Below are 26,647 nucleotides of genomic sequence, written 5' to 3' on the forward strand. Positions count from 1 at the left end.
TAGATAAATCTATTATGTTTTGCTAGGTCTATTCAAGTGATCTATTCTATGTCAAAGCAAGTAATAGAGAGTAGTTATACCAGTTAGTCCTTAATAATCTTTTTCTATTCAAAGTTAATATCCATGTAATACAAAAAACTTAATATCAACTTATTTTTTCTCAAAATCTTAAAATAATAAATTTATGAATCTTTATTTTTATATAATATTCAACTTTCATATTTTTACGATTTAAATTCACACTTGAATTTCTCTCTGTTTTAGTTTAGAAATTTATGCATGGAATGACTCGTTACTTGGCAATATTGAGTGTTGTAAGGTAATAGATTATATATATACTAAGTTATTAGTTTCATGATATAAACTTAGAGCAACTTACGAACAAATATTTACCCTTTCATTTTGAAGTCAAGAGTAAAATATATAATAACAAAAAGAAAATGGTCTTTAAATTAAGATTAATTTTTAATTTGACTTTTTAATTTTATTTTTTATGTTAATTATGATTTCTTCAACCAGTACAGTGAAATTAGAGCACCCATAATGATGATAGTGGAGAATGATCTGAAATTAGAGCTTGTCCAGCAATGTTTATTCCAAACTCTTAAATATTTCTGTATTGCATGTAGTTTTCAAAATAATTATCATACTAATCTCACAATAATTATAATAGTTCTGTAATACACTTAGTACTTCATCTGGCTATATATGCACACTTACAGTTGCTGTGGGGAAACTCCGGGAATTAGATAGCTCTGAAGACCTTTCTTCTCTGTTTCTTCTTTCATGTGCAAGAAGAATTGCACATTTACAGGTGAAGTACAGAAGCAAGGCTCCAAGAGAGAATATGATAACAAATTCAATGACAATGATTGATCCTAAGGCTGTTACAGCAGACAGAACAAGCTTGTAAGTCAGAATAAAATACCTCTATGCTTCTATTTCTGATAAACAGATTATGGAAATCATTATGATAAGATAAAGGAATCTAATTTTAGTTTTTTTTTTACGGGACAGGACAGATTTTCGAGAATATTACGCAAATGGATAGATTGCGAAATAATTACGGTCAATGGGTAAGGATCTAACGACTTTGCTTGAAAAAATCGTACACCCTTAAGACGACCTCAGGGTTTATTGTAATCCACACGAAAATCACTTGCCATGATAAAGCTCCCGCTCCCGCTCCTGCTCCCATTAGACTGAAAATATTGTGAAACTTCATAAGAGTCTTAATTAATTGTGCACCAAAAATTAACTTTTGTCTTCCTTACATTGTTTCTCAACACCATTGAAGATGATGGCACAGTTTCCATGTCATATCTCACTCCTGAAGCTATTCTGCTCCCTGATGTCAAATACAATAATAACAAAAAAATTGAAATAATCAATTACATACAGGAATGTAGGAAGAAGTTTATCTTTGAAAATACCATTACTGTCAAGAACAGCATATACGACTGGCATAATTCTGTACGAGTCATTTTCTCTTAAAATGACTACTTGAAGTATGTTTGCTTGAACAGGGGAAGGATATTGATAGATATCATTCAAATACACAGAGAATTCTTCCTGTACACCAGCTACTGAATCATTTAAACCTGATCCATTAACAACACTTTTAACCCCATCACAGTAACCTATTTGAAAAGGAACATAACAAAGTAATTAGATTTTCATGCTGAAGTGATTATGCAAGTAACTACGGAGTAAGAAACTACTTAAAGTGAAAAGCCAACTTCGGCTTTTTTGCTACACAAAAAGATAGAAAGATAAAGAGATGAGGGAGAAGGAAAAATGCAATGTTTATATCAGTAATAGTAAATAGTAAATGATGTTACAAGTGACAAATCCATTTTTTAAGAGACTAGGAATGAAACTTTACCTATAAAAACAGTATAACCATATGGCATGTTGGAAATGCTTTTATTATGCTGGGAATCATATATTGTTCCCTGGCTCAAAATTGCTAAACGAAAACAACTGAATTCCAGCATCCACTTCTTGAAAATGGAGATCTGATATCGGTATGGACAAGTTTGAGCCAGTTTCAACAACTTCAGAATCAAAAGGATATAATCCAGAAACCAGATTTCCGTATTTATCTAACTGATGTATAAAGATTTCCATCTTGGAAGACAATTGCCATGCATGAGATTCAATGTTCCATTTGGCTATACAGTTAGAGACATCTATAGCTCCTGGCAATTGAGGGAGAGAGAAGTCAAACTATTGTAATTTGCTTTTAGAAGTAACAAATTGACATATGGAAGAAACAAAGAAACAAACCCCACGTATGAAATCTATATCTACAATCTATAACAATAGTAACTTGTACAAATTATTTCATTATTCTATTTCAACCTCCCATAAATGTTACACTGATATGAGAAGAAAATAAAAATCGTACCAATCACATATGCAACAATTACTAGTTGTAATAATAGGCACACAACCTGGATTCACCTTCAATGGTAATGGAGAACCCTTCAAGGTTTGATTTCCTCCTTCTAAGCTCAATGAGAACTTTCCAGCTTTCGTCACAATAAACTCAATGACTATATAATCAAACTCAATCCACCCCATGTTAAAGATATCAGGAGCACTTGCAACAGAACCATTTTCATGCAAAACAGACATCTTAAAATCAGGCAAATAGGAAACTTGTGTCTTCTTAGAGATACTGTTCCCAAATGCATCTTTAAGTAGCACCATAAGCGTAGCTTTTGAACCAGCTTCATACTCATGTCTCACACCCTTCCATGATGCAACGCACACAGAAGGGTACATGTTCCCTTCAGTAGGACAATAATATCAAGCATTACTATCTGGCACATATAAAACCATGGCCTACACCGATAGATAATAGAACACCAGGAACAAAATTATCTTCATTCCAATTTTGCAAAAGAACAGAATCCTTGAAGTGATGTAAAAGGTATCAAAACCTACCAACCTACCAATGAATCATTCAGTTCTATTTAAACAGTTTAGAAAGTAAACCTGGTTCAACTTGGAAATGCAAAGATGAATCATCAAGTTTATAACGCTCCTCACTGATGAGTACATTAAACAATCCAACCCTTATGGGGGTGAAGAAGATCTTCCATTCATTTGGGTCTCCTTCGAAATCTGACACCACAGTAGACACGTAGGAACTATTCCCTTCCTTTCCATTCACACTTAGTGTGGGCTTGAAAACTTTTCTGTCAATCTTATCAGCATTCTCAAGCACTTTTACTTTGATTGTTGCTGTGTCACCGGCCTGGAATGTGCCCTTGTCATCCCACCAACTAAACGCGAACAGGGGAAGTTGTGACCTATCTGTCTCAAATGAAGAAAAAGAAGTGAGGACGGTGCAAACAAAACTGGCTTTTTCAACTATGTAAAAGTGCTTCTTCATGGTAACCTGAAGCTAGATATTGAGAACAATAAACTGAGAAGAAAGAGAGAGCGCAAAGTGAAATGATAATGCGTGCTAGTATCTCCATTTTCTGAGAGAATCTCAGAGTGCAGAGTGCAGTGAAGGACTCTAAACTAATTCCCTTACAGTTCCTTGGACACGTGTGTCACTGAAGAATCACACACCAAAATGCTCCAAGCATAGAAAACATAGATAGGTTTAGCACGAAAGACACGATTGGAGCCTAGGCACAGTGGCAGCGCTGGTGATACAGGTTTGGATCACGCCCCTCCGGTCGGAAATGCAGCTGTGCCGGCCAGAGGAAAGATTGGAATTTTGGGAAGAAGATCGAAGGCACTGTGTGAATTTGGAGAATTTAGAGAAGAATAACGAAATTGGGGGAAGATGAACGAGCCACTGTGTAAATTTGGGGAAGATGAAGGAAATTCTGTGGATTTGGAGAAGAAGAACCAAAGTTCTGAGCGGGTAGTTTCTGTGACACACCCTTGTGACTTAGAAAAAGTTTTTTTAAAAATTTTGTTCCACGTCTTAAAGATTAGGTTTAATTATTTTGGAGGTTATAATTTTAAAATGGTATTCAAAATTTTAAAAATTTTAAATTGTTTTTTTTTTTTAAAACGTTTCAGATTTGTCCTTTCTATTAAGTCAAGGTTGACGTTGTTAGAGGAAGTGTCACGTGTGAGTTTCTCAATTTTTTGAATTTTTATTATATTTTTTTGAATTTTTTATTTTTATTTTATTTTTGAATTTAAAAAAAAAAATTGTCACGTATCAAATTATTATCGTGTCACGTGGCAGTGACAGAGTGACGTGACAGTGATAGTGACACGTGTCAGTATTATGCCAGGTGTCATTTACTTAGTCTCAATTTGGTCCTTTTATTTTAGTTTGTCTCAATTTAGTCACAATTTATGTAAAAGATAACAATTTTGTCCCTCTCCAAATTGAAACAAAATTTAATTTTATATAAATGTTATACAAATATTTTTATTAAATTTGATATTTTTATTCAAATTGATATTTTTATTATATATTTTTAACATAGCTAAGTTTATTTAAAATTATGTTTCACATTCAACTTTACTTAAAATTGTTTTCAAATTTTAAATTTATATGTGTTTTATTGTTACATGAACTAGTTAATTTATGAATTTTTTTTCTATTAACAACTTTTAAACCATTTTAAATAAAGTTCAATGTAAAATATTAATTAAATGAACTTAATTTGGTTAAAAATATTTACTTGAAATATCAATTTTGATGAAAATATTTGTGTACATTTATATAGAAATTAAATTAAATTTTATATAAATGTTATACAAATATTTTTATTAAATTTGATATTTTTATTCAAATTGATATTTTTATTATATATTTTTAACATAGCTAAGTTTATTTAAAATTATGTTTCACATTCAACTTTACTTAAAATTGTTTTCAAATTTTAAATTTATGTGTTCTATTGTTACATGAACTAGTTAATTTATGAATTTTTTTTCTATTAACATTATTTTCTATTAACAACTTTTAAACAATTTTAAATAAAGTTCAATGTAAAATATTAATTAAAAACTTAATTTGGTTAAAAATATTTACTTGAAATATCAATTTTGATGGAAATATTTGTGTACATTTATATAGAAATTAAATTTGATTTCAATTTGGAAAGGGACAAAATTGTTCATTTTTACAAAAATTAGGACTAAATTGAGACAAATTAAAATAAAGTGACCAAATTGAGACTAAGGAGATGACACCTGGCATAATACTGATATGTGTCACTGTCACTGTCACTGTCACATCACTCTGTCACTACCGACAGTTTGACACGTGAAATTTTTGATTTTTTAAAAAAAATTCAAAATAAAATATAAAAAATAATAATAATAATAAAATTCAAAAAATCCAGGGACTGACACGTGGCACTTCCTCTAACGGCGTCAACCTTGACTTAACAGAAAAGACAAACGTGAGACGTTTTAACAAAAAAAGGGATCAATTTGAGACTTTAAAAATTTTGGGTACCATTTTGCGATTTTGACTTCAAAATGGGTACCAAAGGCATAATTAAACCTAAAGTTTATATATCATATTATTGAATTGGATTGAAAAACTTTATCTTTCTTAATTATAGTTTAGTTTAAATTTAATTTAAATGGTTTGATTAAGAGTTTTAGTTGATTGAAAAGAAATGTTTGTTTATAAATATTTATTTAAAATTATGTTGTTTTGTAATGTGTTTGCTTTGCCTTCTATTTGTTTTTAATTTAAATTATTATTTTTATTTAAATTTTATATTCAAATACATTTGTGTATTTATTTATTTTAATGAAAAGTTAAGATAAATTTAGTTATGAGAGAATATCAATCAAATAAAAAATCAAACTAAAATCAAAACAAAATTAAAAATAATATTATTTTTTGAATTAAACCAACAACCTACATTCATCACCAAAAAAATCATTCCAAAATTCCATTGCTTTGCTTATATTTATTTTTAATTTAATTTTTATATTCAAGTAAATTTGTGTATTTTTTTAATGAAAAATTAAGATAAATTCAGTTATGAAAAAATATCAATCAAATAAAAATTCATAATAAGATTATTTTTGAATTAAACCAAATACATTCATTTTACCAAAAAATTCCACCAAATACATTTTCATTTTACCAAAAAATTCCATTGCCGGGAATCGAACCCGGGTCTCCTGGGTGAAAGCCAGATATCCTAACCGCTGGACGACAATGGATTTTTAATTTTATAAATCACAAAATACTTAATGATAATCTGCTACGCTGTGTCTGCTTAAAAAGAATTGAATGCACCTTAGACACTGATGAATAATTCCACTAAGGATATTTTACAGAGTTCAGGTATATTTATGCTTTTATAACTCTTCCTTTTATTTCTTTTATTATAAAAATATAAATTATAAAATATTATTTTAAAATATGATATAAATAATTTTTTAATAATTATTAAAATTTAATTTATTCATTTAAATTAAATTTGTTATTTATGTGAAAAAAGTATATTTGTTTAACAGGTTATTAATAATTTAAATATATCTCTATACTTAAAGTTATAAAATATTGTTATTTAATTTTAAAAAATAAGATATTAATTTATATATAATAAATTTAAATTTATATAGTAAATAAATTTTATTTTGTAAAAAGTGATGTGTGTAGTTCCCATAGAGTGAAGAAAAAAAGGTTGGGTGGGAGAAACAAGTAATAGTATGGTCATTTGTGTAATAAAGAACTTTTATAACCTTTTTTAAAACTCTTATACCCTCTCTTAAACTTTTCATTCTTATTAAAGTCACATCTTTTTATAAATTAGCTTTTGACGCTCAACAATTAGCTTCACACTCAACAACAAGACAAATGATAACATGATGCTTAAGTCTGAAAGGAATTAACCAAAATCTTCATAAGTTAGACATGATTTTTTTTTATATTAGCAGTTGTACATGTTATTGATCATGAGAAATTAATATTCACATTTTTATAGCATTTTTTACCAAATACAGGTTGAGCAAAAAGTTTTTCTTTGACCAACTTAATTACATGACTTCTTTATCTTTTTATTTTGTAAAAAATAAACTTATAATATCATGTAGGTACATTTATAACCATATTCATCATAACAATGCTAAATAGTAAATTTATAATTAAATACCACAGCTTCTTTTAACAACAAAATTAAATAAAAACAAAACACTTTTTATACTAAGAGAAAATTCATTAATTAGTAAAAAAAATTATTTTGGTTGAATACTAAAAAATTACCAATTCTTTGAAGATAATTTTCTGTTCAATGAATTTTTTATTGTGAGTATTTATTTAGACGGATCAAAGTGAAGATTGAAGTACCAAGTTAAATTTGTTTCAAAGTGAAAGTTTGAATTAAATATAAGTAAAAAATAAATAAACATATTGTAATCATACAACAATAATCATTATCAAGTCCATCATGTCATAACATTTTCAATGAGAGTATAAACTTATTCACAAACTAAATTGTGCTTTTTCTCATAAATCTTACCACAAATATCTCTTAAAATTGTACCACTTTTAAAATAAATAATTAGTTTTGAAATCTATCTATCTATCTATACTAAAACAACTATATTTCTACTCAAGATTCTATATTTAGATTTAACATTTTAAATTACTAAAAAAATATTATCAACTTAGTTGCATGCAAGAGTTTTCCACTTAACTTGTAAAAATTTATTACTATAATCAAAATATAGTCATAGAATAAAACTAATTTCTTTTACTTAGACTTTTCTTCTATTTTATAAAAATGTAAAAGAACATAATAAATTAAAACATAAAAGAGATATGTCAATCTCTTTCAAAAACTTAAATAATTACCAATGAAATTATAAAAAATAAGTTCAATCTCATAAAGCTTTAGGTATGTATGCTTTCATAAACAAACAGACATAACAACCCAAATTAAATGTTCTGTAGTATCTCTTAGTTAACTTAATGTTGAATTTCACACCAAAAGGAAAAAGAGAAAGCAAATAAAAAATAGAGGATGAAAACATATATGAAAAAAAAAGTAGAAACAAGGATATGACTTTTTTTAAAAGACAAGGAAAATGTCTTCTGATTCGTTGTTGACACATTCTAATTCCTATACTACCATGTGCGTAGCAGATCAAAGGAATTCACATTGGATACTTCACATTTCGAGGTATCTTATGTGTTAAGCTTAAACTAATCAACCATATATATAACGTAGGATTAAGTGTTCATGTAGTCGCATCATTCATAATAATTACCTATTAAACAGCAAGAAGTTACCTTCAAAGAGCTTCAAATAGGAGCTACAACAAGCTGACAATACAAGCGTACAGAATATAGATGCAGAAAAGGAGCTACAATAATTAACATCAACAGAACCAATACTTCGGAAACAGACTCACTGCTAACCCGAAGGATCTTTGAACAACTTCCCTTTCATAAGTTAAACGGCGAAGTTACAAGTAAACTGTAAATTAAACAAAATTTGCCTTTCATCACGAATGTAACATTGAGACAAAGCAGTAATGCTCATTCTTTCTTACTTCATTTTTCAAATGGACATCTGTGAAGCTCCCAAACGGTTGTCAGAGGCCAGTCGTAAAAAATCTGATGGCTTCCTTCAGTGGCAATTATAAAGTAAACATAGATCCACTCCAACATTTCATGAACAGCTGTCATGTATCTTTAGATCCGACGAGAAACTTGGAAATGAAAAATCCAATTGTATCAAGGGGAGATGATGGATCAAACCTCTGAACAAGCTCTTCCTCCCCAGGTCGTAACCACTCCCTGTACAGACATCGTGATGTGAAACCAAACACCGGCACTGAATTTTTTTTGTTTTGTTTTATTTAGAGTAAAAAAAATGAAAGGTATATCCTCCAACACTACTGAACAGCATTACAAATGAATGAGTGTGTACAAAAGTGAGTGTAAGGGAGAGAGATAAGAGATGCAAATTCTAGGATAAAGGGATGAAGGGCTTACTCAACATATCCATCCGCAAATTCACAGCTACCAACTAGACCCGGTCCCCCAATTCTTGGATGCTGGAATAAATCAAATAGCAAATACGAATAACTCACCTGAGTGTCCTAAAAATTCATTACAGACAAACTAAATATCGAAATTTTGTTTCATTGTTTATAATCAACACTTTACCGTCTTAGTTAAAAATATAAGCCCGTTTAGGCATCCTTCAGCTAATTAAATATATAACCTAATTTTTAAATATAACAATTCAGCCATAGAATTATACCTAATCGATTGAGAAAAAAAAAAGGAAGTTAATATAGCAAAGAATCAGCATCAAACCTGCGGTGCCAATGACAGATATTTGTATTTATCCAAAGCATATCGAACTAATGCTTCATTCTCACCGGGATTAATCGTACAACTATATTAAGACAATGGCCAATAAATCAGTTTCACAGTAACGTCTCATAAATAAAGAGTTGATATAAATTTCAGAAGAGTTCATCGTGGAAGCAGATTCCAAAGATGCAGCTCAGAGACTTAATAAAATATATTTCAGTTCAGACCATTAACAAAATAATGCAATTAGAATTTAGCAGTTAGATATGCAGAGAAAATCAAAATTACTATCGGTGTGCTACAAATAACCTTTCTGTAGGCCAACTCTCAATGAAAGCATCAATTCTTAAGAATTAACAAGAAGAAAGCTCAACCCAAGACACTAGTTCATCAGGTGGGAAAATCTTAAGACTTAAATACCACATGGTAGTTCATCCTACTAAATGTGAGAATCGAACATTTTTAGGTTTTAGGTTGTTTAATAATAAAGAATGTGAAAGGAAAGAAATAAAAAATGTTTATAAAATGACATTATACCATGAATAAAAATGTGGAATGCAACATAATAAGGATATTTTTATCTTTGGACATAAAGTAACTTTGCCCCCCCTTTTCTTTCCAATTATGAGGGAAAGCATCTAACAATGAGATCCACATATACAATCCAAATTTGTCATGGTTTTCCATCCTTCCTAATTAAATCATCCCCTCCGTTTTCCACTTAACAAGCATGCCTTCGATGTAATCATAAACAAATATGCGCAGAAAGATTGTGCAAATAACAATGACATGAGATTTACATGTAGGCAATCTTTTGGCACCTACTGATAAGAAATTCAGACAAGAACAAATGCAATGGCAAACTCTGATAACATGAAGAGGGCATGAGAAGTTGACATAGCATGATTACTTTTCCTACAAAGATAAATTATAATTTAGAAACCAAAACAAAGTACAAGGATAGAACCAAATACAAATGTCATAGGCCATAAGGAAGAAACATGATCATATATCACAACAGAAAACGTGCAAGTATACAGAGAGAAATGATCAACAAAAGTGCATCCTTACGTGGAGTAGACAATCACTCCTCCTGGTCGAACTAATTGAACAGCTTGGTCAAACATCCTTCTCTGGTACTTTGCATGGTTTCTTAAAGATTCAATTGTGTCCTGCCAAAAACAAATGCATTTCATAGTTACTACTATTTTCTTTTCATTTTTTGATAAAAAAAAAAAAAAACTAACTTATACACCCACGCAGAGGTGATGATTATGCATCACACTGGCCAATCTGTAAGTCATGTGATTGATCAAGTTCACAGAATACACTTTCTGGGCAAGAAGGGCGAATTTACCGTAGAATAATTTGATTTTTTTATTGAAATAATCAATTACTTCTACATACACATTTCCATATTTCAGGCAAAGGTTAAGAAAAACATAATTGAACACTTTGCAGAAGCAGAAGATTAACAATGGCATAAACCAAGAAATAATTGAGGACACAATTCCACTTCAAGATAAGCCAGTAGTCCCAATATCCTACACATTATAGGCAAAGAACGGTGACTTTACAATAGAATAATTTTATTTCCCGATTGCATTGAAATAAAAAGTGCTTCTACAGATTCCCGTATTTCACACAAAGGCAAAGGTAAAGAAACAAATACGAACAAGATGCAGAAGTTGAACATTAACAGTGGTATAGATCAAGAAAAAAAAATAAGGACATAATTCCACTTTAAGATAATGCAGTACTCCATATATCCTATTTATATTTGCACCAATAAATATAGATTGGTCTAAGCCTGCGTATGAGAATTCAAGTAAATGCAGGATATATTTCAATCAACAGAATCACTTCTACCTCTCCAGCAAATAATCGAGGCCTTAAACCAAGGGCTGAACAGGGAGCATCAAGAAGAACTCTATCAAAACTGTCTGGAGGAAAACCTTTTGATCGATCAACCCTACCACCAACAGACTGATTTCTTCCAGGGCCATTTCGTGCTCTTCTCATGTTCTTCCGGGCATCAGCTTTGCTAACATAAACTCTTCCATTTGTCTTTTCATCTTTACCTACAAATTATTGAAAAATGCATTTGTCAATTGTTGACAAAAAAATACTTCTCATGTCTGTAACAAATATAAAACGGAAAAGAAGCTACAAACCATAGCACAGAAGAAAAAGAACAGAAATGCAATAAATATAATCACAAAATGTTGAAGTCTATTTAATTATGTCCAAATAAACATGATTATTCACTATCTGGACCATCTTTTAAAACTAAGCGATCCTTTGATGATGATGATGAGGCTGTGTCAACCTTCAAGAATACAACAATAGATGTTCAAGAAAACAAACCATGGGTAGAACAAACAACATGCAACTGAGACAAACAATGATTCACAGCTGATGCTTTTCTCTTTCATCTTTAAAATACAAGAATAAGTTTCTCTAATGTTCACATTTAGCAAGTAATAAGCACTTTAGCAATTAAGGAACTCACCCTAAAAAGATAACTATTGAGGGGAGAGAATCAAGTACTTAAATTTTTCATCAAACAACTCATACTACTTAATGTAAGACTTAGACAGCCCATAATACCGAAGTCCCTATAATATACCATGACTAAGAGTCAACATCTTGATGACTTTCAGTCAAAGACACATCACTCGTTGACAATTCACTCAACTTCCTTGTTAGTTAGAAACCTTTTGTAAGTGGCCATTTTTGAGACAGTAACACCTAGTTCTGATACCGACTGATAAGTACATGGGAAACCAACCCTTAAAAGCTTAGTATTGGGGGACTTAGGCATGCCATAATACCCAATTCCCAATCAGCAAACAATACCATCAATGAAAAAAGAATGTTAGACAATAAGAGTGGTTCAATGTGATTCTGGCAATTAGTGTGATTCAATTTCAATGTAATACATTTAATATAACAGGTTTAGCATTGAACTGAACTGAATACTATAGAACCCAATAAGAATTTTCTATCATGTGTCAATGAACCAGTCAGAAAGCATCAATTAAAGACAAATATATAACTGTCCTCCGGAGTCTGAGAGTTTAAACCTTCTGTAACAATGGGTGACACTATTTCAACTTCCAAATTTGGGGAATCAAACACTTGATTTGTCACATCATTTTTGGCATTATTACAGCATGGATCAGTGAAAGTATCAATATCATCTCTTCGACAAACAGATTTAAGAGCATCTAATTTAAATGTCTTTATACAACTCAAGCCCATTTCAGCAGCCAATTTCTGAATATCCAGCACCTAGACAATCATCAAAATTGATAGTTAACGTACCATTAATTAATTAAAATTCTACAAGAATCATAGCATAGCACTAATTTAACACAATCATAACAAATGAAACTAATATTCTGCGTATCAAAAACAGGGTACAGAATGCTGGCAACTAATGAAAGTTTGAGCAATATGTTAGTAAAAGAACACAACATCCATTTGCTGCAGTATACTTGAGTTCAAGTAAGCAAGTAGTAATGGTAAGCTTTTTTACTAGAGTTCACAATCCTCACCTTATTATGAGATCTATCGGTTGCAACAATCTCTCCTTCATCCTTCATAAGTATTGCAATTGCGGTTGTTTTCCCTCCAGGTGCAGCACACATATCTAGTATCCGTTCACCCCTTTGTGGATCTGAATATAAAAAAAATAATAAAAAAATCTATATAAAGATACATAGGAAAAAATAGCGAGATGAGAAGATTGGAAATCGTCCTTAAAATGTGAACAAAACATAAAAAAGCAATGCAAACGGGGAAAGATCTCTAGTGCAAAATAAAATAATTACTATCATAAAACATGTATGAGAGCATAGCAAGACCTAACCCCCAATGATTGTTGATAAACGTCCATGAAATAAAAGATGAAATACTTTTTCAAGATTAAAAAATAAACTTGATACAAATTATAAAGGCAACAAAAATAAAAGCAGAAATTAAACTATAGTAAAAAGTCAACATTACAAATATAAATGATTGAGCAAAGAAAAAATTGAAAGGAAAGGAATAGATTGGACATAGGATTATTAGTTGGTAAGCAAAGATTTTTCAGATGGACTCCTTATTGACTACAAACATAATGAGATAAAAATTATACGAAAAGTACGACTTTTCTCTTGATAATGGTATATGGTTAAAAACCTATAGAAAAGAAAAACATATTGGTCTACAAAAATCTTTCTAATCCTCTTGCAGATCTGACATAGAACCCTCTCCCCTTCTTTCCCCCACTAAAAGGGCATTTGCAGAGGCCCACGTGGTTGCTAGAGAAACATTATCCCATGAGGGTTCAAATCCAATTCCTCCCAGTTATGTTTAAATCTGGAGTGTTTGCAAATGAATATGGTAAAGCATTTATTACCAAGGAAAAAAATGGACAACAATACCATTTCCATTGCATGTAAATTACCCCAAAGTCAAAAAAAAAAATGATACTCAAATTTATGTACCTAAAGCATGAGCAGCAATAATGCTAGGCAGATTTTGGAGAAATATTTCTCCCTCGAGCAAATCTGAAAAACCGAAAAAAGAAACATTAATACATCAGCCACATGCATTCAAAGCCTCAAATATTAACAAAATTTTCAATATATAGAGCAGAGAAAAATGTCAGCTACGATATTGAACAAGGATTGCTAGAATATACAGAGTGGGGGCCACTACAGAGGGAAAAACCAATGCGTGGACAAAGAACAAAAAACAACAAATAAATGCCTGCACAGGTAGAATGAAAATTTTTCATATTTTGTTTTAAGAGAAAATCCTCCAAAGATATATATCCATGGCACACCAGATTGTATCTCACACCTATAATACAAATCTGTAGGCTTCATACAGGCTAGGAAAGTATCCAGAGTCCAGGCTCTCCCCTCCCTCCACTTACGAAACAAGAAACCGTATAAAATCTAATTTCTTGAAGTTAATAACCTCATATGTGCATAACAGATGCCAATTCTTATATTTTCCTTGAGCAATGGAAAGATGATCCAACCATAAACACATGCTAAAACTCCTAAAGAACCAATCATCATAACAACATTTAATGTTCTTCACTAACATTACCAACAGCAAATAATAAAGACAAAAGTTTAGAATAGGATTCCAAAAGCAGGGAAGTGAGAAACAGATTTCAACAGTCATTCAAATGTAATCTTCGTTTCTCAGATATTTCATCAATTCCATACTAGAGCAACAATATTTATTATCACCAACTAATGAGATTATGGTAAATCTTAAACTAATCATGTAAATCTACTAAATCAAATTTAGTAAGTCTTCTTAGCATAAATTTATTGGGTGAAAAAGTTAAGTTAGCATTGCCATGCCCCCACCATATCATAACAATAACAGAAAGGTTTCATAAGCATCAAGGTTCAAGTCAATTCAACTGCGGCCAAAAATACAAAACAGTAGATCAAGCAAGCTTCAATCTCTTACTCAATTAGGCAAAACAAAAGCATTTGAACTGGGGAGCAACAAATTGGGTATATGTGTTAAAATAAATAATGATGCATACACTATAAAGAAAAAAGAAAAAAAAATCAATAATGCAAACAAGATAAGAATACAATATAGCATACGAATAAGAGTATTAGACGAAATTTACTATGAAAAGAATGAAGATCGTATACTCTATCCTTCATATCCACACCAACCCCTTCAGAAACGCGGAACATCCCAGCCCTTGACAACATAGCTGTTCCTTGCCCAATATAAAGCCCATTCCGTTCAAAATAATAAGCATCTGTGGACCAAGGAAAATACAAATTACTATCAGCCATGCTCCAAAAGTTTACTTCAACAGAAACAAGCATTTGTCTTCACAAAACATCCTTCACATAATTTCCACAAAGAATAAACCATTAATGTCGTACTGTTTAAAATTTGATTATGAAAAAAAAAAAAAAATACCATGTCGGTTTGAAAATACAACTTTATCTCCCTGATGAATATCCAATTTCCCATCTATGGTTTTTCAGGTTATGCAATTTAGGATGTTCGTGCCAAGTTAAAAAAAAAAGTCAAGTCTACAAACATATCACCAAAACATGAAGGCACACTCGCTACCTGTCTCGGATCCTTGGAGAACAGTGCCACGTGTCATGGGAATTCCCCAACCCCCATCAGCACCCTGCTGCTCCACAGCAACCGAAACCGCAACTGTATCTCCTTTCTCAACATGAGCACTGCAAGCCATCACACCCGGAACGTATACCTAAAGCCAATACTAACATTAGTAACAACCAATCAAACACTTCAAAGCACATAATTCGGAAATTGGCAAACAAATTACTAACCTGAGCACCTCGAAGAACTGCCTCAGCACACTTCCTACTAACAATGACCTCCTTGGGAGGCGCCTCACCATAACCGATACGGTGCGGTCCCGAACCCCAAACAAACACCACATAATCAAGGCCGGGAATCTTGCATTTGGAAAAAGGAGCAGATGCATCTTCCAAACACTCCTTCAAGGGATTTGACTCGCCATCTTCAAATTCGGATTGCACCGCCACCGACACGTTCGAGACGAGCGGACGCAGCTTCTCAATGACGGCGTCAGCGCCGGACCTGAGCGTGTTCACTCGAATGCACGAGTAGCGAGAAGGTCGGCTGCGAATTGGAAAACTCAATGAAAATCAAACAGTTACAACAAGTAAAATATGTTCAGTAGTTGAATCAGATATAGTCTGGAACTGCATGTTACGAGATATGATTGGTTGAAACGAAAAGTATCGGAAAATTAAAAGAGGCGCGTACGTTAGCGCGGCGGAGATGCGAGAGAAGTGGTCGGCGCCGTAGGCGTTGAGGAAGTATTGGTGAAGCTGAGGGTTCCAATGCAGAGAGGGGGAGTAGGAGTATCGGTTTGGAGGATCGGAATGCGACATGGTTTGGTGAAAGTGTGTTGGGGAAGAGTGAATGGTGTTTTGGTGAAGCCTTCTGTAACTGCCAACCAATAATTCCCTCCCTTTCTTCATTCAAACACGAGGTGGATGTCAAATACCAGACACGAGCGCCGTAGCACTCCCACCATGAACCACTACGGCTAGGGCTTCAACCATTTTTCATTTCTCCTATATTTGCAAAACAGTTGTTATAAAAAAAAGGTTAAATTATACTTTTTAGTCTCCATTTTCGTAGCAAACTTTGAATTTGGTCCCTCAATTATTTTTTATCTCAATCTGGTCTCTATTTTGGAAATTTTGACTCAATCAAGTTCTTTCCGTTAGTGGTGGAGTAACGGTGTTAAATGGGGTGCCACGTGTCAGCTTCTGGATTTTTTGAATTTTTTTTTTGAATTTTTTTTGAATTTTTTTTTATTTTTTATTAATTTTTTTAAAATTTTTAAAAAAATAAAATTTTGCCACGTGTCAAGCAGACATCGTGCCACGTGGCAGTGACAGTGCCACGTGTCACTATTTGGGAGGTGTCATTTTCTCATTCTCAATTTGGTCCCTGTATTTTATATTTTGTCTCAATTTAGTCCCAATTTTTGTAAAAATTGTGCAATTTCGTCCCCCTCCAAATTGAAACAAAAATTATAAAATGTTATACAAATATTTTTATTAAATTTGATTTTTTTATTCAAATTGATATTTTTATTATATATTTTCAATAAAACCAAGTTTCTTTAAATTTGTTTCACATTAAATTTTACTTAAAATTGTTTTCAAATTTTAAATTTATTTGTTTTTTATTGTTACATAAACTAGTTAATTTTTCTTAAATTATATACTTTTTATTTTTATACTAACTAAAATATTTGTATAGAAATTATTAAATTTTACACATTTTAAAAATATGCAATTATTTAAAATATAAATTCAAATAAAAAACAATATTAAAGTATAATGTAATAAAATATCAATATAATTTATGAATTTTTTTATTAATATTATTTTCTATTAACAACTTTAAAACAATTTTAAATAAAGTTTAAAGTAAAATATAAATTAAAATAAACTTAATCTTGTTAAAAATATTTACTTGAAATATCAATTTTGATAGAAATATCTTTGCATATTTATATAGAAATTAAATTTGGTTTCAATTTGGAAAGGGACAAAATTGCACAATTTTTACAAAAATTGGGACTAAATTGAGATAAAAAATAAAATACAGGAACCAAATTGAGAATGAGAAAATGACAACTCCCAAATACTGCCACGTGGCACTGCCACTGCCACGTGGCACGATGTCCGCTTGACACGTGGTAAAATTTTAATTTTTTAAAAAATTTTTAAAAAAATAATAAAAAATAAATAAAAAAATTCAAAAAATAAATAAAAAAAATTCAAAAAATCCAGAAGCTGACATGTGGTACCCCATTTAACACCGTTACTCTACCACTAATGGAAAGGACTTGATTGGGTCAAATTTCCCAAAATAGGGACCAGATTGAGATAAAAAATAATTGAGGGACCAAATTCAAATTTTGCTACGAAAATGGGGACTAAAAGTATAATTTAACCTAAAAAAAAAATAATGGATACAATATTAAAAAGCAAATTAGTTTAAGGAAAATAACATTGAGAAATTGGCTTAAATAATATATATTTAACTTCTTTGGAATAAACTCTCAAGAATTTCATCTCTATGCAAAAAGAAAAAAAAAAGGTGTATTGAGAGAATTAATCTTACTATAGTGGAAACACCTGATGTATGAAAAAAAATTACAGTAAAAAATACTTAGCACAGAAATTAAAATAATTATTAGAATCATTATTGCACAGAAAAAATAATTATAGAAGATTATGATTAAAATCGTAATATATATATATATATATATATATATATATATATATATATATATATATATATATATATATATATATATATATATATATATATATATATATATAACCTTAAATCTTAATATAGAAACTGGTTTTTGATGAATTAATTTTTCAAAATTTAGTCTAAATTTAATAAAATGAATTTGATATATAAACTAAAACAATTTTAATTAGATTAACCAAATTTAGATTTTTTTTAATCCAATTTAAATTTAATTAAGATTGAATATATTTTATCAATTAAATTAAGCACATTAAGATCAATCCAATCTTATTAGGTATATTAGACATGGTTTGAGGTGATCTGGCTTGACCTAGATCTAAGATAACTCATATTCTATAATTTGACTTAGGTTTAGGTTGTCCAACATAAAAAAAAAAAAAGTTGATTTTAGTCAATTTACGTCCAAATCGACTTGATTTAACTTGGGTTGTGACGACTCGGTTCTACTTAGGTTTCGCCAACTCGACTTTACTTGAATCAACTTGACTCCACATGTTCTCAACTAACTCGACTTAACTTAGATCCATGCCGACTCAGCTCAATTATAGGTTCGTGATTACTCAATTATACCTAGGTTTAGGATGATTGGGCTCAATCCTTTTGTTCGAATTGACTCTCCTTGACCTTCAACGATATTGATTTGTCTCGAACTTCAAATCAAGCAGACCTGACTCAACCTCAATCTCAACTCTTATTTGGCCAATTTGACTCGACTTTCCTGTTGGACTGACTCAACTCAACTTTGAACCTGGACCAACTTAAATTGACCTGGTCCTTAGCCACCATAGCTCGACTTAAATGCACCTTAATTCTAGATGTTAAAAAAAAATCTAAAATTTAATTTAAAATTCAAAATACAAGTTTAAATTTGAAATAATTTATTTAAACATATTTATATAGATTTAAATTTTACGAATTAAATTTCACAAATTTTATTTATTTTTTCATCTTAACGCATGCAGTGTAATAAAAAAGCCGATAAACTTGAATAAACAATTAAATTTAAATTTTAAAAAAGTGTTAAATTTAATTTGGAAAGTTTCAAGAAAATGAGGTTTAATAACTTTTTTTGGTTGATATTTTTGTTAAAAATATCAATTTGGTGTTGATGAAAAATCTTTGATCTGTTTCAAGAAATTTAATGAAAAATGACTAAATTACAATAATTTTTTAAAAATTAAGACTAAATTAAAATAAAAACAGAAATCTAATTAAACCAAGTTAGGTTTATAGAAGGAGTTTCATTAGGAGATCAAACACGACTTGAGCCTAACACATAAGGCAATGACACCACTCTCAACCCAAAACCTTAAAACAATGGGTTTGGTCTTATATAATGCTCTACTTTCTCGTTCGTTTCTAATCAATGTGAGACTTAAACTCAGCGTTTGGATTCTTAAAAATAACTTAACCTTTATAAGATCCAGTTGAGGAAGAAGCTCTTTCTTCACAAATAATTTATTAAATTTTAATAGAATTTGAAACAAGGGATTGGTACTATAAAAAGAAGCCTTGAAGAAAACATAAGGCAAAGTTTATAGAAATGTTTCGTTTCCTTTACGTTATCAGTTGAAAATATCAACGGAAGATGCATTCACACCTGCAGCTCACCCGCTGATTTTGTTGACCAAACCAAGTACACAGTTATGACCTCTTAACCTTTCCTTAGTGGATTTCTTTTTCCTCGAAATAGCTATAAGTTAAGTGTTACGCATATTACTTTCCAGTTCAAAATCTGAAGTTGATGTTCAACATGTCAGTTCTCAGGGTCTTGTGCCGTATACGAGAGTGGGTTGAAACTATAGTCTCCCATTGAAAGAAATGGAACCATACAAGTATTGATAAGGACTATATATAAAAAATCAACATCAAATATAAACATTATTCATTAATATAATAAAATTATTTTCTATTTATAAATTTTAATTTAATCCAAAATACTATTTCGATTCTGATCCAAGTTCATTCGGCAGTTATCGTTAGGAACAACTATCGCTGAGACTTATTGGGTGTACTGGAACAAGTCCAACAACCATCGCGTTCCCAAAGTATTGTCCGCTTTAGAGAGTTTGGTCACGGTTTCGTCCTTAGAATGTACCTCAGAGACTGAAGTATTTAAACTTCGATTGACCTCGACTTCTAAACAATTTTTGAGACTTATTGAATATACCGAAATAATTATAATAAATGAACATAAATGGGTGGTGGTAATTGAGTTGGGTGGTGTGGACGTAGAATACGACGTGGTTTTGACTAAAGGCACCACAAACCATAGTTAGGTTTATTTTATTTAATTCTTCACGGAAAGTCTCACTACTTAAACCCACCACTCATGCTAGTGCTCATCGATCAGATCGATCCATGAAAATTAATTTGCTAATGTTTTTGCATCTTCGTTAGTTCCATAAAAAAACTTAGAATCTCGTGGAAGAAAGATCACAACATGGTAATTTAACATATTTTTATTATACGTGGATTTCCAACAACAACACTAATTTGATGTTCATCTTGTGCACGTATTTATTTTGGCATCAAATTTCAACAACCTTTATCATTTCTCTTCGATTTCGGTGTTTGTTTACACTATTTGCCTAGTGATTGAGACTTATGGGTATTCACAAATAGTTCAAGCAACACATTTTGCACATTACCAAAATCAAGTACATGCATTTTCCTTTTTCACATTATTCCACGAACATAGGAATATATATTTTCTTCTTTTTTTATGAGTTTTTTTTAAGTCTCACTTCGATTAGAGATAAAGTTAATTCATAATATATAAGTTGGTGCAATCTCCACTTTATAAGTCGGTTTTGTAGGATTGAGTTAAGCTTAAAGTCCACTTTTAACATAGTATCAAAGCTATGTTATAACCTATCATAGCGAAATTTCTTCAAACATTTTGTTTCACTTGCAATCGGGCCGCCAACGGACCATCTAATAATTTATAGTCCTATGCACGAGATAAATAAGTAGAAAATTACTACAAAGATATAATATGAATAAGACAAAATTTCAATATACATATAAGAAATCGACAACAACTATATTCATTTATATGATTCTCAATTTTCTAACAAAGGACACTTATAAATTTAGTCTCGACATATATATTTTTTAATTTCTTTCATATCACATAATTTTTTGTGTAATAAACTTTTTTTTTAATATTGTTCTTTTTGTTTTATATGTGTCGTATAAATTTGTGTGTCTACAAAATTTTTTATCTCTATTTATTTGTTATGCATAGAATACCTAAGTAAAGACTTAACATTATTATGAAAATGTGATATACAAAAGAATGATGCACAACTCAGTCATATGATTTAATTGAATATTATTTTCAGAAGAATTTCTTGGTTGGGTTGTGGAAACTGTTCTTAGTCGCAGTCTTCGTACTGAAATAGCCGTGTAAATACGCATGCGTATGATGTAGATAATCTAGTAATCTTGTATGATAAGTTGAGAAAAAAAAAAAACAATTGATATGATGAATTTTTCATTGAATAAATATAAAACTCCTTTAAATATTCTTTTGCTTTTGTGTTTTTACCATATATGTGAATGGATTAACACTTCAGAAAGTTGTGATTTTGATTGTGAACTGAAATGCAAATATTTGGAAGGTTGAGTTTTGTAAGTGATATTTTATAATAATCTTTTAACACCTTCATCAAATCATAATTATTATATATAATAAATTTTATAAAAAAGTCTCACTTATCTTGAATCCAAACTTATCACAAATTTAAGTTTATGTTTTTTATACGCAAGAAGACTATTTTGTACTAAAATTGAGCGTTGATTAACGATTTTCTAAATGATATTAATATGTTAATTATATTTCTTTTCCTTTCTTGAAGAGTAATCTAAACACTTAATTATAACTTGTTAAGATAATGATACGTTGAATACAGGTTGCATAAAACGAACTTCTTTTTTCAAGTTCTGACTAAATATTTTAATAATTTAAAATTACACGATTTGATGGATAAAAGAAATAGAGCGTTGAATTGTTTACCGATCTTTCACACTACCTTTTTGAGAAAAAACCTATCCTTACTAAAAAAAATCATTTAAGTAATTTTTGTCCATTAAAATATTATAATTCTTATTATATTGCCTCTTACTTTAAATCTTGTCCTAAATGTACCCCTACAAAATAATTGTTAACAAATAATGTTTTTCATTCATTTTCCATTTTTTCCCTTGATAAAATAGTTAAATGAAAAAGAATGGCATCAAAAAAAGGATAAGTCAAGCTATGAACTATACGATTGATATAAAACTAAAAAAATATATAAGAGTAATATAGGAATCGTCAACTAAAGTTTTTCTTTTTATCTATATGGTCAATGAATTTAATGTTTACATACAATACGTGTAAAAATGTTTGTATCGTAATCAAATTATAAAGCATTATGAATTTAATTTTAAAACAGCCGCTACAAAAATCAACAATTTTATCACACATATACAATATTACATAAAATATTTATATGAATAGAATAGTTTGATGTTACTTAATGTAGTTGAGCTTGTTTTAAGATACAAAAAATGTGATGAAAGGGTACATAATATGTAATTCTAGTGAATAACATAGATTTTATGTTATTAAGAATCGAGATCAAACATATCTTAAATACTTTATTATTTATGAATCGAAGTCAAAATAGACAAATGATGATAAAGCTCCACGCTCCAAAAGAGATAATACTCATAAACGTGATTGTTATTCCTAACGATTCTACTAAATCGACTTGGATCGGATCGGAATAACACGCTTTTTTTTAAGTCCTCTCATATTATTATTCTACTTTCCAGCTCCTATGTGGGCTCCCTTCATCATTTGTTTCTCCTTAGTTAAGTCACAAAGGTGGATTTGTCTTTCTCCATGTTCCCTTCATTTGCAAGATCAGAAGACCCACTCAAAACTCTGACCAGCGACCACAGAGTTTTGGTTTCACTCATCCAATGTCTGTTTCACTGTCTTTGACTTTTGGTTGTGGCAGCTTAGCTAGGTAAGAGTAATATATGTCACACAATCACAATCCAATGAATCACGAAGCAGAGCAGAAAATCCCATGGAATGAATAATCATATCATACACATATTTTTCTTCCACTGTTCCTGGCTTGGGAAAATTCACGTAGCGTGTGCCTCAAAATTGTTGCTATGCACGCTATAAGCGGTAAAATTGATTTCAAAACTTCAAATCTTTTGAAATTATCATCAGACAGACATTGACTTCAATATAAGTGTCTGATATCTTTATTTTCTGAAAAACTATAAATAGTTTGGGAAAATAAAATTCATACAAGCTTTACAATTCATTTTAAGAGGCAATAAATACTAACACTTTATTGTGAATGAAACCGCGTGGTTGGACACAACCTTTGACACACACCAGGCTTCCAAGTCTTTCTCATTGTTGTTACTGATAAAGTCACACGATTGAAAGCTCAGAGTCGCATCACTTTGTTTTTCAATCCTTCTTTCTTCCTCTTCTCACCTTCAAAAACAATTCCCATCTGCCAAAGCCATTGTTTTGGCCTCAAAACACACAAGTTCACATTTTTTTTTTTGCATATCCCCATCATCTTCTTTAATCTTCCTTCGTTTTAAGATTTTTGCCTGTGAGAGAAACTTGTGAACTCGGTTCCTTCTTTCACCCTCTTGGCCTAGCTCAGCTCAGAAACTCTGCTCCTTGGGTACAAGAAAGAGGATATTATTATCAATACCATGGTTTTGCAGGTTTCTCTCATTGTGGTTCTCCTTGTGACATGCTCCTGTGTCGTGGAAGCCTTTTCTGGGAATCACGATCACCGTCACAACCAAAATGGATCTTCTATGGCTGCCATAAAGTTTCCTGATCATCCAAGCTTCAGTGGTGTTTCTTCTTCCGGGGACACTGATTGCAGCCTCTCGAGTTCTACCATGACATCAGGTGAAGAAACTGACGAAGAAGGTGAGGCTTTTCCAAATCCAAAACCGCACAAGCAATTGGTGAAACTCCACCTAAAACACAGGTCAGGGAGAGAAGACGCTGAGCCTAAACAATCTGTGGTTGATTCCACCGTAAGGGATTTGATCAGAATTCAAAACCTTCACAGAAGGGTGATAGAGAAGAAGAATCAAAACGCAATTTCAAGGCTGCAGAAGTCACAGGACCAACCAAAGCAAACCTCGGAGGCTGTGGTTGCTCCGGGGGCTTCGCCGGCAAGTGGGGTTTCCGGGCAGCTTGTGGCAACTTTGGAATCCGGGGTGAGTCTTGGCTCTGGTGAGTACTTCATGGATGTGTTTGTGGGCACACCCCCTAAGCATTTCTCTCTGATACTTGATACTGGTAGTGACCTTAATTGGATCCAATGTGTTCCTTGCATTGCGTGTTTTGAGCAAAGTGGAGCATACTATGACCCCAAAGATTCTAGTTCTTTTAGGAATATAAGCTGTGATGATCCACGGTGCAAACTGGTTTCATCCCCTGATCCACCTAGGCCTTGCAAAGGTGAGAATCAGAGCTGTCCCTACTTCTACTGGTATGGAGATGGTTCAAACACAACTGGGGATTTTGCATTGGAAACCTTCACCGTTAATCTCACCACTCCTTCTGGGGGGTCAGAGCTGAAGCATGTGGAGAATGTGATGTTTGGATGTGGCCATTGGAATAGAGGTCTCTTTCATGGTGCTGCTGGTTTGCTAGGGTTGGGGAGAGGACCATTGTCATTTGCTTCTCAGATGCAATCTCTCTATGGCCAATCATTTTCCTATTGTCTTGTGGATAGAAATAGCAATGCAAGTGTGAGTAGTAAATTGATTTTTGGTGAGGACAAGGAGCTGCTCAGCCACCCCAATCTAAATTTCACTTCTTTTGCTGCTGCAAAAGAGGGTTCAGTTGACACATTTTACTATGTCCAGATAAAGTCTGTAATGGTTGATGGTGAGGAGTTGAAGATACCTGAGGAGACTTGGCATTTGTCAGCAGAAGGTGCTGGTGGCACCATCATTGATTCTGGCACCACATTAACATATTTTGCTGAACCTGCTTATGAGATTATCAGGGAGGCTTTTGTGAAGAAGATTAAGGGCTATGAACTCATTGAAGGTCTTCCTCCTTTAAAGCCATGTTACAATGTGTCGGGAATTGACAAGATGGAGCTACCTGACTTTGGAATTTTATTTTCTGATGGAGCAGTGTGGAATTTCCCGGTGGAGAATTACTTTATCCAGATTGATTCTGATATTGTTTGCTTGGCTATTTTGGGAACTTCTCCTTCTGCTCTTTCAATAATCGGAAACTATCAGCAGCAGAATTTCCACATACTATATGACACGAAGAAATCCAGACTTGGGTATGCACCAATGAAGTGTGATGATGTTTAACATTTTCTTGGATTTGTGTCGGAGATTCCTCGTCGATCAATGAAAAATAACACGATTTCATATGAAATCGTGTTATTTCTGATCAACGTAGGATCTTCCTATGCTCCTGTATAGTTTCGTACTAGCAAACACGGTGAGTCAGGAGGTAGAATTTTGGATTTTCCCTCGGATGAAAATTGGAAGGTGATACACACAAAAATAAAGAAACAAATAAGGAGTGATTATAGAACTAGGCTTCAGACAATTACACAAACCGGGTCATAACAGACACAAATATTGCTTTTTGTACACATTTTAACTGCTTCAATTTTGAGTGTCTCATTTAATTGTAATACTTTGTTCTTTCTATTCTATAAGATGTTGTCTCTACATTCTCAAAGGATAATTGTTTCATGTACTTGTATAGTATAAACAAGAAATATATAGAAACTTAGCTTTTTCTAACGGGCAATGGCAAGTTCTGTATGCTGCTGCAGCATTTGCTGTTACTATTCTATTTTCTGGTAGAATGTTTCTCTTAAATCTTGTACATTTTTTTTTCTTTTAAAATGAAAATTAAATAAATAATGGCACATGGACATGGTTGCTTCCCAGATGTCGCATCAAAGTATTATTCAATAGCTTTTTTGTTAGGTACACTGCCAACTTCTTAACAAAATAAAAAATGCATGCAACCAAATAACAGGTCAACTATATTATTACCCTTGGTGGACTCACAGTAATGTAATGAATAATTCAACTTATGTGTCAATTTTATTTGATTTGTCTTTGCCCGTGAGATGTTATTTGAGTTGGTTCTCAAACAGATATTCACCAAAATCTTACATTTAATAATATGAAGAAAAAAGTAGTAAAAAAAAATTATAAAAGTAAATGGTTGGTTTTGGAGTTGTCACCACAACTCAATAGGTCTATTGGATGTATAAGAGACTTAGATAATTGTGTGTCATTAACAAGTTTATAGTTTTTGTCAAAAAAAAGTGCATTATGAAGGATTGCAGTTTTAGTCCACAAAAATTACATTATGAAAAGTTTACGGTTTTGGTCCATACAAAAATTATAAAAACGTTTGCTTCCGATTGAAGCGATTATTTTTAATGCCGTGATTTTCCAATAATCTGAAGACAAAGTATT

At 31.5% G+C, this 26,647-nt stretch overlaps 3 protein-coding genes and 1 non-coding gene across 6 annotated transcripts; 1 reads left to right on the forward strand and 3 right to left on the reverse strand.

Annotated features, from left to right (window-relative positions):
* Positions 1 to 580: 580 nt before the first annotated feature.
* On the reverse strand, positions 581 to 3,919 carry LOC114194001 (protein GAMETE EXPRESSED 2-like). Of its 3 annotated transcripts, XM_028084020.1 has the most exons (8): positions 3,410 to 3,919; positions 3,004 to 3,324; positions 2,457 to 2,795; positions 1,886 to 2,201; positions 1,434 to 1,640; positions 1,275 to 1,348; positions 1,068 to 1,202; positions 581 to 884 (listed from the first exon to the last, which is right to left on the reverse strand). In XM_028084020.1, the coding sequence occupies exons 1-4, from the start codon at positions 3,489 to 3,491 to the stop codon at positions 1,942 to 1,944; spliced, it is 1,002 nt and encodes a 333-aa protein (XP_027939821.1). In that variant the 5' UTR covers positions 3,492 to 3,919; the 3' UTR covers positions 581 to 884; positions 1,068 to 1,202; positions 1,275 to 1,348; positions 1,434 to 1,640; positions 1,886 to 1,941. The 3 variants fall into 3 exon arrangements, with proteins under 3 accessions (XP_027939821.1, XP_027939820.1, XP_027939822.1); XM_028084019.1 differs by having other exon boundaries at positions 581 to 1,202; XM_028084021.1 differs by lacking the exons at positions 581 to 884; positions 1,068 to 1,202; positions 1,275 to 1,348; positions 1,434 to 1,640 and having other exon boundaries at positions 1,924 to 2,201; positions 2,467 to 2,795.
* Positions 3,920 to 6,102: 2,183 nt separating this feature from the next.
* On the reverse strand, positions 6,103 to 6,174 carry TRNAE-UUC. Its single transcript has one exon. It is a non-coding gene; the product is annotated as a tRNA-Glu (tRNA).
* A 2,055-nt stretch (positions 6,175 to 8,229) lies between these two features.
* LOC114193118 (putative methyltransferase NSUN6) lies at positions 8,230 to 16,399 on the reverse strand. The gene is made up of 12 exons (XM_028082818.1): positions 16,091 to 16,399; positions 15,628 to 15,943; positions 15,398 to 15,545; positions 14,937 to 15,074; positions 13,780 to 13,842; positions 12,844 to 12,965; positions 12,370 to 12,577; positions 11,153 to 11,364; positions 10,355 to 10,455; positions 9,284 to 9,365; positions 8,957 to 9,018; positions 8,230 to 8,758 (listed from the first exon to the last, which is right to left on the reverse strand). The coding sequence occupies exons 1-12, from the start codon at positions 16,306 to 16,308 to the stop codon at positions 8,644 to 8,646; spliced, it is 1,785 nt and encodes a 594-aa protein (XP_027938619.1). The 5' UTR covers positions 16,309 to 16,399; the 3' UTR covers positions 8,230 to 8,643.
* A 6,658-nt stretch (positions 16,400 to 23,057) lies between these two features.
* On the forward strand, positions 23,058 to 25,892 carry LOC114194634 (aspartic proteinase nepenthesin-2-like). The gene has a single exon (XM_028084982.1). It carries the CDS (start codon positions 23,873 to 23,875, stop codon positions 25,511 to 25,513), a length of 1,641 nt encoding a protein of 546 aa, XP_027940783.1. The 5' UTR covers positions 23,058 to 23,872; the 3' UTR covers positions 25,514 to 25,892.
* The last annotated feature ends 755 nt before the right edge of the window (positions 25,893 to 26,647 follow it).

Source organism: Vigna unguiculata, chromosome 8, assembly GCF_004118075.2.
Source record: "Vigna unguiculata cultivar IT97K-499-35 chromosome 8, ASM411807v1, whole genome shotgun sequence".
Classification (NCBI taxonomy): Eukaryota; Viridiplantae; Streptophyta; class Magnoliopsida; order Fabales; family Fabaceae; genus Vigna; species Vigna unguiculata.